Source organism: Micromys minutus (genome assembly GCF_963924665.1).
Source record: "Micromys minutus genome assembly, chromosome: 1".
In the NCBI taxonomy this organism is placed as follows: Eukaryota; Metazoa; Chordata; class Mammalia; order Rodentia; family Muridae; genus Micromys; species Micromys minutus.
This window is the reverse complement of record NC_137969.1, coordinates 24,550,739-24,564,054: the sequence shown is the minus strand read 5'-3', so window position 1 is coordinate 24,564,054 and position 13,316 is coordinate 24,550,739. Positions and strand designations below refer to the sequence as shown.

General features: G+C 53.3%; 1 protein-coding gene across 1 annotated transcript in view; it reads right to left on the bottom strand.

Annotated features, from left to right (window-relative positions):
* SORCS2 (sortilin related VPS10 domain containing receptor 2) overlaps positions 1–12,153 on the bottom strand; it is a gene marked incomplete at its 5' end in the record, with an annotated part of 358,408 nt that extends 346,255 nt beyond the window's left edge. Inside the window, one exon of the mRNA XM_080931404.1 lies at positions 11,671–12,153. Coding sequence (XP_080787530.1) covers positions 11,671–12,153 — 483 coding nt within the window. The remainder of the gene's footprint in view (positions 1–11,670) is intronic.
* Between the last annotated feature and the right edge of the window lie 1,163 nt (positions 12,154–13,316).

Here is a 13,316-nt window from a genome sequence, read left to right as displayed (position 1 = left end):
GTGAGGGCCCGAGGGCCTTTGTTTCAGTTAAGTGGGCAACTCCGGAAACAGGAATAAAATGGAACCACGTGAAAGCCTGTTTTAAGAACAAGAAAATTATAATTTCTGGCAACTGTGTGACTGGCTCCCTTCCTTCAAGGTCCAGGGGCAAGAGTACCTTACTGGATGGGAAAACTGAGGCTCGGCAATGCAGGGGAGAAAGCCTTCCTCAGAGTGGGTACATAGCAACCCAAGCTACCCTTATCAAGGAGGCCCCCAGGAACACCAGAGCTCAGCACATCAGAGCATGCATGGAGAGACCTCCTAACCCAGGCTGCACGGTAGAGTGGACAGGAAGAAGCAGGCGGGGGTCACAAGCAGGAGGAGCCCAGTCACTACTGCCTTCTTAGATGTAGCATATCAATTCCTAGACACAGAATGAAGCCAAGGCCCCAAATACCTGCAGAGATCATCTGAGGGGCTCCTCCCCAGAGGGTCCCCAGGATTGCAAACTGGTATTCCCTAGAGGATGACCCCAAGGCAGTGTTCCGCGAAGGGCTGAGGTGACCAAGTATGTAGACAGTACAATTTATACGTGCTTTGTGTGGAAGCCCCCCCAATCCCCGCCATAACCCTGAACCCGATTCTCCTTCCTGCTCTTTCCAGAAAGATTCCCAGTGACTCCACCTGTCCACAGTCCCCAGTGTCTGTCAACTCTCTTTGTCAAAGGCTAGGAAGACGTGTCCCCCGGGGTTTTCTGCTTGGCTCTGCCTTTTGTAAGTGAGATGGGGCTGAGAACAAAGACACTATTCAAGTGTCTCATCTTCCTTTGGGAGCCAGTGTCTTCTCCCCACTGAGCACCCTGTCTCCTGGTTGATGCAGTCAGGGGAGAGAGCCAAGGCTGGTCCAACAATGGACACAGCCTGTGCTGTAGTCTGGCTACACAGCTTCCAACAGGAGTCAGGAAGCTTCCCTTTAGCATGACTCCTCTCGGGCAGGGGCATCCGTCTCTCCTGCTTAGTTGCTTCCTTGCAGAGGTGTACCCTGGGCCTTGCAGCACAAGATGGAAAACCCTTTATGCTTACAGGAGCTCAGTAGCTGGGCCTCTGAGTTGAGTCAGTGGTCCGTTGTCATAGACACCAGATGTTCATTGAACATCTACCATGTGCTGGAGGTCACCCTCCACAGAGGCTCAGTGATTTCCATCCTTGGCCCAGCACCACCTTTCTCGGCACGTGTTCTCTGATGGACCTTCCGGAGCTATGACCCTTGCCCAAGAAACAACCTCTTCATTTTCACAGACTACAAAATGAGGCGGCTCCTTCCATTAGAAACAGGATGCAGATCACAGCAACATCAGGAGGACCGGGGCCTCCATCACCAGTGGAGACCTTAGGGGTTCCTCAGATATGGGGCTCAGCGTTAGCCTATAGCTCAAAACAGCATTTACAATGCTCGCAGCTTCAAAACTCTCGTGTCTCAGATGTTTTCAAACAGATTAGCTGTGTTTTGATAACTTCACAAAGAGCTGGCTTTCTTTATTCCCATCCATTTTACAGTAACTATAACATCCACATTCCAAGAGAGCGCCCCTCCCCCATTTCTCCAGAGGTGAGGTGGGTGGAGTCTATAGCACAGAGAGGCAAGAACCCCTACGCCAGGAAATCGCACACTGTGTGTGTTGGGGTGCTCCTCAAAGCCTGACTCTGAGAAAGGTGGGGACCCAGCAGCTGACTCAACTCACAAAGAGGAGTATTTGGGTTGCAGGACTCAAAACACCCAGAAGCCCTGCTTGGCCATCAAATGATAAATCAAAACAACCAACTCCAACAGGGTTAAGCGGTATTGATGGGAATAAATTGAGAAAAACATAGGGATTTTTATTGAGTGCTTTATTTTTACGGAGTGGAAATTGAATTACTTAGCTGGTCAATGAGGAAGTCAATAGGGAAAAATGCCTAAAAGCATGAACTTGAATTGTAACCTGCAGTTTCCCCAGTACATGGACACTCCCACCCTGGGCCCAGTTCTCCATGAGTCCCACCCTTAACCCAGGACCACACCAGCCTAGTTCTCGGTGACACAAGTCACAGCTGTGGATGTCTCCGTCTTAAGTCACAAAAGCACATTAGTTCCAACAGCCATGCCATCTTCTTTCCTGGGCACAGGCTAGCCATGGCACTTTCAGGGTTCTGTGGGGATTATAAGCCATACACCAACCTGGCAGGTGTCAAAATTCAAGGCAGCACAAAAGAGACTAGTTCGTGCTCTATCCAGAAGTTAAACACACTCACCCTGCTACCTAGCCATTCTATTTCCAAGCAAATACCCCAAGGATCTGAAGCCTGGTCTAAGCAGGTTCCTTTGGGTGTGCACTCACAGCTTCACTCACTACAGCCAAAGGTGGAAAGAACTTAAACACCTACCATCAGATGAATGGGCACAAAGTGAGGTCCATCTATACAACGGAGTATTATACAGCCCACAAAAAGAGAACATACTTCCACATGTCACAACATAGGAAGGACATGGAGGATATAAAGCTAGCAAGCCAATCACAGAATAGAGACTGTACCTCCCAACCATATGAGGTCCAGATCTGTCAGATTCACAGAGTGATAACTACCAGGCCTGGGGAAATAGCTCTTAGTAGAGACAAACTTTCAGCTAGAGAACATTCTGGAAGTGAATGTGGGGATGGTTGCACAGCAACACAAGTGTCGTAATGCTGCTGAGCTGTGCATTTAAAAATAGGTACAATGAGAAATGTTATATAACCACAATTCAAATCATAAAGAAAAATAAAGGCACTTATTTTAAAAACTGTTTACACGTTTTGTTTGTGTCATATTTTTATGCACATGTGTGTGCATTTCTGCATGCTGTGGCATGTGTGTGGAGGTCAGAGGACAACTTGCAGGAATTGGTTCTCTCCTTCCACCACGTAGATTTTAGGGATCCCACTCAGACCCTTAGGTCTCTACCTATTGAGCCATCTCAGTGACCCCAAAATATTGCTCAAGACTAAAGAACTTCCAATCATGCCGGGGCCTTAACGATGTGCCCTACGAACCTTAAGGACAACTGCATGCACGTTGGTTCTTAACTGTAAATGGCACGAAGTGTTGTCTCTACAATGAGAGGACACGGGCTACCTGACATGGCAGGAACTAAGAGGTTGTGGTTAATTCACTTTATTGTCCCTAATCCAGAGCTCTGGGAAACAGAGAAGAACACTGAGAAGGCCAAACTGCATCAGAGGCAGAGGCAGGGGGTTACCCTGACTGGCAGAGGCCACTTCCTCCTGAGCCCGGTGGAGAACCTATTGTGACGCTTCACAAAAATATGCATGCGCAAAAAAACTCTCAAGAAGAACTCTCAGACAGGAGCCTACACTGGACCAGGCTCTCACCTCACTTTCCTTTGAACTCACTTTATCCATGAGCACCAATCAGGAAACCGGCATCCACGAGAGCCAGGCTGTGCTCAAGTTGAGGCCTGCTCAACATCGGAGCAAATCATCTGCTTCTGCGAGAAAATTAGTAAGGATGGCGAGTGTTGTTATTTTAAGATCTCCAAGCCGGTGTGAGGAGAAACTCATTAAATGATTGTAATTTTCCGTACAAATAAGCAACCAACCGCTGCAGAAACACAAACTAGGAAGGTGCTTCTCCACCTTCAAAGAATGGTGAGCTTTCTAATTTCTCATTTATACCTTTCCATGGCCTGCTCTCCCTTCCTCAAGGTTCCAATGACGAAAGGAGTTTCGTTAGATTCGGGATGATGAGCCCTCTGTGGACTGAAAAGTGTCAGCGATCCTCGAGTGTCACGGAGAAGGCCTGGTGTCCTCCGTCACAACCATCCTGCACCTACACAGGCTGGGAGCCACGTGGCTGCATCTTCAGTTTCCAGCTTTGTGGGGACAGGTCCAGAAAGACAAGTGATTGCATGGACCTGCCATGTGGGGCGTTCCCACCCACACTATGTTGTGGCTTCTTTCCCACTCAAAATCCAGATCACACTCACACTTGGAAGGGTTTTTATACCCAACACAGCCACGAAATGATCTGATACAAGCGGGCACTCTGCTGACGCCCATAATGTACAGCCCAAAACCAGCCTAGCACATACAGATTAGTATCCACCTTTGACGAACCATGAATTCTGCAGGGTCAGAGCACAGCCCTGTTCCCTGCACCCTGAGGAAATCACCCTAGTTCGCAGTACTAGTGACTCGGGGCTCAGGCTCCCTAGGTAACCCACAGAGCATCCAAAGAGAACCATCAAGTTAGTGAGCAGAAGTGGGCTTTTAAAGTATGGATCCCAGAGGGCCCCAACCAGAAGGCAGCCTGTAAGCTCAGGACACATGAAGTCACCCGGCTGCTTTTCGGGGTTCGGGGTGCTCCAACTCTCTGCTCACTCGCACCACCGCTGGCAAGTCCTAACCTGACTGGAAAACCATCACTATGGATAAGAGCAACTCCGGAGAGGCCTGAGCAAGCCACAGACTGCACTCTGCCCCCGCCGGTGTGCACAGACAAGCTAACGTATGACCTCCTAAGGATACGCTCTGGAACCTCCTGCTGCTACAGGCTAAAGAGCCCCTTCATTAAGGCAGAAGTAGGTGTGCGAAGTTTGTCAGGAACTTTGCTGAAGGGCTGTCCTCGCACCTCTGAGGAGGTTTCCTGTCTCCCTCCTCTGCCTGTGAGCATTCCAGGCTTCTCAGCTCCTCACCTCCCTTTTGGCCTTAATAGCCTTGCTTTTTTTTTTTCCCCCAGGCTGAGGCTCTTCTTCTGTTTTTTGGGACTGGCTCCTCCAACTGCATCTCCTCCAGGGAGTCTCCCCAGATTCCCCACCCACATGTCCACACAGCCCTGAGGACACTGGGTAGAAATGTTTCCACTCAGCATCTCAACAGGCAAGGTTCTTTGTTTCATTGAGCTCCGCGCTGCAGCCCCAGCAGTTAGCCCTGCCAGGTACACAAGAGACGTTCAGCAAATATTAGCTGAGTCCACAGCTACTGGGGGCTGGGACCTGCACTGTTGCTAGAAAAGAAAGAACAAGGAAGTGATGTCCAAGGACTTAGAAAACCATGGTAACATGCTGGCCAGGCCCCGCCCGCACTGGACAGACCCCGCCCGTGCTAGTCAAGCCCCACCCACACTACACAGGCTCCACCCATGCTGGCCAGACTTCACAGGGCGCCCAAGTTCGACACAGAATTGTTATTCTTGCTTTACCAACTAAAAGCAAGCTCAGAGAGGCTCTGTCCTCAGGCAGTTAGCACAGCAGAAGCAGGGAAGTCTGGCTGCACCTGATGCTGGAGTCCACACTGGAGCCTTGGGGCATTAAGGCCTGCACCTACAGCATTATTAAGAAAAGGAAGCTGTGTGTACCAGCACTGGGGCTTTCAAGACCTTCCCAGTGCTGCCCACCATATCTATAAATAAAGTATGAGTAAATTAAACGTATGCACCAAGTTCATAGCAGGGTTAGAAGTGCTGCTCATGTTACAGGCGAGGAAACTGAGACTCAAGAAACTATAAGTGTGCACAGATGCAGCGCCCATGGAGGCAGACACTGGAGGGGTGCGCTTCTGACAGAGGGTGGAGAGAATCTGGGGATTAATGAGGAGACAAGTGGGCATCCTGGTGGACAGGGCAAGGTCCCTAGGGTCAGAAGCTGAGAGAGCAGCATGAGTCCCACACACAGGGACTCACACTAGTGACTCTGTCCCTCGGCCTCTCGCCCATGTTGACCCTTACCAGGGGTCTCACCACACAGGGACTCACACCAGCACCTCTGCCTACCCAGCCTCCTCCAGTCCAATGCTGGTTGTCCTCAGTCTCAAGCACGCTCCTGTGGCTCTACTAGACACACACACACACACACACACACACACACACACGGAAGTTGAAAGTGAGAGCCCTCCATTCAGCCCAGTCTATGCATGTGAGCATGTGTGTGCAAACACACACATACCACATGAGCGCACAGGGGTTGGGGGGCAGGTTTTCTGGACTCTGAGTTGCCCACTAGAGCACTGAGCAAGGCAGGACCTTAGGATCTACTGGAGGTCTGGGAGAGTGGAGCTGGAGACCATATGGGATTAAACCTGAGGTGCCCAAAAAAAGATGACATCAATTACAGAGGGCCTCAATACACAATGACATCATACCTGTTGACCTTGGACAAGAAGGAAGGAAGGCTGTCGCCAGCCAACGGAGATGTCCAACAAGGAAGTCAGAAGTGGTTAATGTGCCAGAGCCAAGAGTCTCCCTCAGATCCTGGCTGGGAAGCCCCTGAGAGAGTTTAGGTGGCACATAATATGGCAGAAGGAGACCTACAGTCCTTTTAGCCCCAAATGGACCCTTCCAGTCAGTTGACTTAATTTTCCTCAGACTTCACAGTTGAAATGAACTGCCCCGTCCCCTTCCCAAACCCTACCTGTGTTTCATCCTCCCCAGGTGTGTCTCCGTGACCTGCAGGCAGGGGGTTCTTCAGGGTACTCCCGCTAGACTTCAAATGTTTGCATGGGAGGATGCCATTCCACAGACTGCAAAGCCTTCTCACTGACCCGAGGGTCAGCCTAAGCCCAAGTGGAAATGCAGCATGCCGTCCCTTTCCTCCAGAACGGCCCTCAGGGTCACCCTAACTGCCTCCCTTGATAAGAAAGTCACACAGGATGCAAATAATCACCCTTACACACAGATTCTGGAGCGGTCCCTTAGCTCCTGTGATCCTGCTATATACTGCTACTCTACACAGCACAAGACCCTGTCCAACCTCAGCACAGGACCCTGAGGCACCCTGGGCACAAAACAAGAGACCAATAGAGTACACGCCCATGGTTTGTCTCAATAGACCCCATGCTACGGTACACTTTGATGGCTGCCTGTCCACAGCACAGACATCACTGTCTTTCTCTTCATTCTTCATCCAGACTCCAGACTTAAGGCCCTGACAGGCTTGCAAGCCAGTGGCAAGCACTTGACAGCCCCTGTGACAGACACTCAGCATGAGCCACAACATCCTTGGTCTCTGTCTCACTTGGGTGGCCACTGGATGCTTTGGCAGTAGCTGCAAGTCCAAGAGCTCAGTGCCTACACGCTGCCAGTCTCAGCTCCCCCGGGAAGCCAGACCTCCGCCCCAGCCACAGAACAAAGGGAGACTGGCTCTCAGGAGCCCTGAACTCAGGAACTCGCAGTGTCCAGGGGCCACAGAGATACGTCTACTACAAAACCAGAAAACCACAAACACCAAAACCCCACGGCTATAGGAAACAGGGCTGCAAGACAGCTTTGTGCCAGGCATGAACTCCATTCACTTCAGATCTCAAAAGGTCTCGGTATGTAGACTTGGAGCCTCAGAACCCAGCTCTGAAGAAAGAAGCTGGAACAGCCAGGGACACCATTCCTCCTAACCTGGACACTTCTCTCAGATTCCCTCCCCCCAACACAGCCAAGGCACAAAGCAGGCCAGAAGCCTCTCCCTAAAACAGTACAGAGTCCCACTAGCCTCAACCCTGTGCGTCTGCTGTGGCCTTTCTGGCCACCCCCAAGCTGGATGCTAAGCTTAGCTCTAGCTACACAGCATGCTGTGATTTGTGAGTTTCACATGGAAAATCTGACCCTTGCACAAGCAACCTATGAGCCCACAAGTCCCTCTTCCATGGCTGAGGACAGAGGCCCAGATCCAAGGCCAGAGGGGTGATCCTGAGACAAACCAGCAGGCTTGGAAGCCAAATTATTCACCACCCTGCCAGGAGCTCTTCAGCCACACATTGGAGGACCATGGGCAACTTTTTTCCCCTCCTAGCTTCGTGCTCAGGCTTCTACTCCCACACAATGTATTTGGTGTCTCTGTGTGGCACCTGTGACCTTCAAATTCCTACCTAACGGGTCTCGGTCAAACTGTCCCTCCAGCTCAAACACCCTCCTTCTCTCTACTTATCCTGTGAGCCAACCCTGAGGCCATTTCTTCTCTGCGGTCCTCCCTAGTGACAACTTCCCTGTGTGTGTCTGTCTCTGCCATCAGGTGTCTGTGACCTCCAGGTGCTCACTCAGAGGCTGACAAGAGAGACCTGCTCCCTGCTCTTGGGGGCAGAACTTTGTCAGCCCCTCCCTCAAGGTCCATAAATTGAAGCCCAGAACCTCCAAACAAGTGGATCAAGAGTAGGACTTTTAACCACGGTTCCATTATACTGAGCTTGTTGAGATGGCCTTAACCCAGTGGTACTGGTGTCCCAATAGGAAGGACAGATCATGATCCAGATGCAAACAAAGAGTCAAAAGGACACTGCTGTCCAGGACCCACACTGTCATGGTCCTTTGCCACAAAGCCAGAGCAAACTAATGCTCCTGCTCTCAAGGCACCTGGCCTGCAGCAGTCCCCATCCAACTCAGACAGAGGCCATGATCCCTCTATACTAGAAACCGAGGCCGACAGCCTGCCCTTGACCTTCCACCACAGAGAAGCCACCTTCTGATCTGCATCACACTCTGCGTTTGTTTAACAGGGCACAGGATTGGGAGGCCAGCAAGATGCCCAGAGCGGAGTGTGCTTAATCTACACAGAATTGTGTGTGGACAGCCACCACCACTTCTGGAGACACAGCGTAGGCTAGAGGGAAGTGACCGGTCAGTCTGAGGAGCAGAGATGGGACCTGGCTATGAAAAAACTGCACCCAAGTTAAACCATGAGTTGTATTCAAGTGCTATATGGGAAGGAGCCCAGGAGAGCGGTGCTTAAAATAAGCTCCATCAACAAGCAATTTCCTCCAAAATAGTACTTTACATACCTACCAGGCAAGCCAGAAGATGCCACCCCTCGGACGGAGCCCAGCCCAGTGGTCTGTTTCCCACCTTGGTATAACCTCTCTGCCTCCAAGGGCAGTGCAGAGCCCTGTGTGCAGAGCCCTCGGAGGAAGGATTCATCTCACTTGTAACAATGTGTTGCCACAGCTAAACGTCAGCTGGAGAGGCCCTGTTTGAACTTCCAAGGGAGTCCTCTTCCCAATCTCCATGGGAGCGGGAAGAATCGAGGCTTTGCAAGGAAAACTCACATATGTTCCCAGAGCCGGAGTGACAAAGACTATCTGGGAACCCGCTTGAGTCCAACCATCCCTCAGCCAGATGCCTGCCCGCTAAGGTTACCATTTCGGAGAGAGTCTGTGCCCCTCCCCCCAGCGCTCTCCTCTTGAAAGGCACCTGACAAGATAAAGCCAACCCTCTGCGAGCTCTGCATGGACCACATCTGCAGAGGGCAGGGACAAGCTGCAGAAAGACAACTCCATAAAGACAGCACTCACAGAGTCCCTCAGTCTACTCCCATCTCACCCAAGCTTGCAGAGGTGGTGCCTCAAGCAAGAGGTACAGCCAACTGCCAAGTGCTGGCTCTCATCTTTGTCCCTGTGGCTGCACATTGAGCATGGGGGGGAAGGGGGGAGAGCACTTCCAAGACACTTCATGTGCCAAGAATGTGCTGTGCACAACCAGATCTGAGAGAATGGTGTTTAAAGGAACCAGTTTCCTGAGGCGACTCTCAGGGGCAGCGCTCACCCGTCTTTTTTTAGTCCTGAGTTTTTCTCAGGCAAGGTAAACCTATGAGCACATCCCCAGCCATGGTCGGTCAGTCAGGGTGTCTGGAGAGAATCCCATCTTCCCTATGGCCCAGGGCTGAGTGCACTGAGTAGGCAGAAGGGAGGAGACTGAAGTCAGATAAATGCCCAGGCAGTGTTTCCACGCTACCCCACACATACATCATAAACTAGGTGCCAGCTAAGTGCCAGGTCCGGGGCCTAGTATCCACATCTCACACTGCCCCCGTGTCATAAGGACTGCAGAAGAGGGTCCCTCAAAGCCTGGCTGGTCCTTCTCCATCCTTCTCCATCCTTCTCCATCCAAGAAGCCTATTTAGGGGCCAGGCTCTAATCTCATAAGGGATTCAGCTAGACACCAGCCCATGCTAGAGACAGCCAGTCCCCTTTCCTGTGGATCCGTCACCCCCACCTGGTGTCTCACCTCCTTCTTTCATACCATGAAGCTAAGTGACAAAGTGACAAGCTACTTAAGAACCTCGGCACTCCAGATCCATGGTGCTTACTCTCAGTGTGTTTCTGTCCCTTTCAGTTCTACCACTCAGTCCTCGTGAATGGCCAATGGTCCCAGGGGTCCCAGTTTATCTTCAGGCACTAAAGGGCTGGGACCAGAGACATACCTAGAGTTGGAGGGCTTGTTCAAGGTGCAGTTGAGAAGGGTAGCAGGCTCCTCGGTGCCCTACTTGGGAGGAGCATCCAAGTACTCTGTTCAGCACCCTGACTGCCCCCTGCTGGTCAGGTGCATCCACAGCACCAGCTCTGCTCTCTGAGGGTTGCTAGTCTTCCTGGAGATGCCCTTAATTTAGGGACCAGTAAATGCCCCTGCATCCTGGATGCAGCCAGCAGGTCAGGAAGGGGCTAGGGGGACTGGAGTTTACTTGGTTGTTCCTTCTCAGGCACAAACGGAAGCCCCCTAGGAGTCACCAAGAGTTCGAGGAGAGGAGGTTAAAGTGTCTGCAGCTCCATGATGTCCACCTGATAACCCCAAAGGGAGACCCACTCACTCCACTTCCCGGTGCGTGCGGGGACTCTGGCCCTATGCAGTCTCCTCAGAACTTGGAAGACAAGGAGAAGAGGTGGAGTCACCTACTGGGGGATGGGAGAGGAGGAGTGGAAAGTATGAGCAGACTGTGGTGCAAGCAGCAAGGAGGGATTCCTAGCTCGCTCGCCCCCCCCCCCCGCGCCTCCCCCCCCCCCCAGCCCCATCCTCTCTCTTTCTCTTCATGAAAACACACTTCCCTGGATAGCACAGACTTGCAGACCGGGAGTGTACAAACCTGGGACTCCCCAGAGGAGAGGGAACAGAGCAGCTCTGGCCTTCAACAAAGAAGAGCAAACCCCTTGGGGTGTACTACCACCCCCAAAAAAGGGAAGGAAGTGGATCCTAATCCTAGATCTGGAAGAAGAGAAGGGTGAAGGATGCTGGAGATCTCCGGGCAGAGGAAGAGGTGTGGGAGAAAGGCAGGGAGGGAGTCAGCACCTTACACTGGAGACCACAGAATGTTAAATAACATTATATACCCCGTGGTCCAAACGGACCAAAGACAACCGTGGGACACACGAGGAGAAGCGATCCTAGAATTAAGTCTTCGAACAGGACATGGAACTGACAGGCATAACGTGGACACCCCCCCCCCTCCCCGATCAGCGTAGATGAGGTAGTAAGGACTCCAGAGCCGGCAATTCCAAAGGTGCACTCTGGAGCTGCTGGGTGCAGTGCAGTGTGTGAGCGACCCACCCACCATCCACGCGGCACAGAGCTGAGGAGCCCTCAAGGACCTGAAGTTGTCCCATGCTGCCCAGATCCTGAAGACGCTAGGGACCTTCCCCATAGCCCATATCTAGGGGCCAGGAATGCTTGTGGTCTCCAGACTTCTGAGCGAGACCGAATCTCACAAATTCGGGGACCCTTCCAAAAGTAACCCATAGCCAGAAGCCAGTAGGGGCGCCGCCGAGGTGACCCGGGTCCCCCAAGTAGCCAAGAATGCCCAGCAGGAGTGACCGCGGGTGGTCCGGAAGTAGGGGGCTGTGGTGGTCTCCCTAGGTATCCCGAGGTGTCCGGGCAAGGCCGGGGGCGTGCGGAGGTCACTTACGCTGCTGTTCTCTCCTGTCCAGTGTACCATCGCCTGGTTGTGCGTCGCGTCTCCCTTGAGCACGAACGACGTGCTGATGAGCGAGACCTGTGCGCGCGAAGCTGAAGCGGCACCGGCCACCGGCGCCGCCCGAGCCTTGCGCCCCTTCCCCAGAGCTGGGGCGCCATCGGCGCTGGGACCCGAAGCAGAACCCGGACGGACACCCGGGGCGTCGGGCTCCAATTCTCGTGCCTGCGGATCCTTGAGATTGCTGGACTCCGTGCGTCCCGCGGGCAGCAGCCTAGTGATCTGCACACCGGGACCCTGGCGCCCGGGCTGGGGGGAGCGCCCCATCGCTCCGCAAGCAGCCACCAGCGCCAGCAGCAGCAGCAGCAGCAGCGGCCACGAACGTGGCCAGTACGGAGGCAGCAGAGCCTGGGAGCTCCGATCCGGCGCAGTAGGGCCAGGACGCTTCGGGACGCTCGGGGGTCCCCAGTGCGCCATGGTCGCCGGTAGGTAGCGGCGGGGCGGTGCGGGTGACACCGCGGCCGAGAGAGCGGGAGGGCGCTGGGAGCTTGAGCAGGAGCGCAGAGAAAGGAGCCGGGAGGGAGGGAGCGCGGGAGGAGGGGACTCAACGCCGCCACGCAGCCAAGGGAGCACCGCCACCTGCCGGCCGCGCACGAGCCACCTCAGCTCCGGGCCGGGCCAGGCCGGGCCAGGATGTCCTGAGCGCAGTCACACCTCCAAGATCTCTTCCTTCCTTCACAGTGACTCCCAACCTTATCCTCGATCTTCCTCTCCCACCCACTTTGCATCCTCCCTGACTTTCTCTAGGCGTTTACGAAGCATCTACATTCGGCCAGCCAGAGTTTCAGGCACTTGGGGCACAACGGGGTGCAACAAAGGGAAAGAGGCCACACCCAAGTAGCCCGCTTAGAGGCCAAACAAGTCCAGAGCAGCCGGTCTGCAGTGGTGGGAAGAGCGCCTCCTCTGGATTCTGCTGGAGAGAGTCAAGGGGATGCCTGCGAGTCAGGAAAACCTGAGAGATGTTCCAGGCAGCTGAGGACGGTGCAGGAACCTTGGAGTATCACCCCAAACCAACTCAGTACTTCAGACTGGCTTTATCGCCCACCTCCAGGGGGAGCCCCTGAACAGAATATTACACCTGTGTACGAGGACAGAACAGAGAGGAAAGGTCCCAGCCAGACCCGGTAGGCCAGCACAGAACATGTGGAAACTAGGCTCAGAGCCCACCGAGCCTTTAATTCAGTGTCAATAAAAGCAGCCATCATTGCCACCCCTCTGCCACCCAGGACAGGAGCCTGCCCAAATAAAGCCAAGAGTGCCGTTGAGCCTTGTGCCCCTTGGCCAAGCCAGGGCTCATTCTCGGGCGATTTAGAGATAGACACTGAAAGGCCCTGCTGCCTGCTGGGTTTTCTTCACTCCAGAGAACGGAACAGAGCAAAGAACAAAGTATCCAGCAAAGTCTGAACTTGCTACTAAGTCTGAACTCCAGTGCCCTCGCCCGGAGTTCCTATTCAGCACAGGCCGCTTTGCCAGGGCTCTGCTGTGCCGAGCACTGAGCGGGACTGGAGATCCTGTCGAGTGTCCAAGGTCTCCTCGTGTGGAATGCACACTGGCTGCACCCTGATGTAAACTTCCAATCC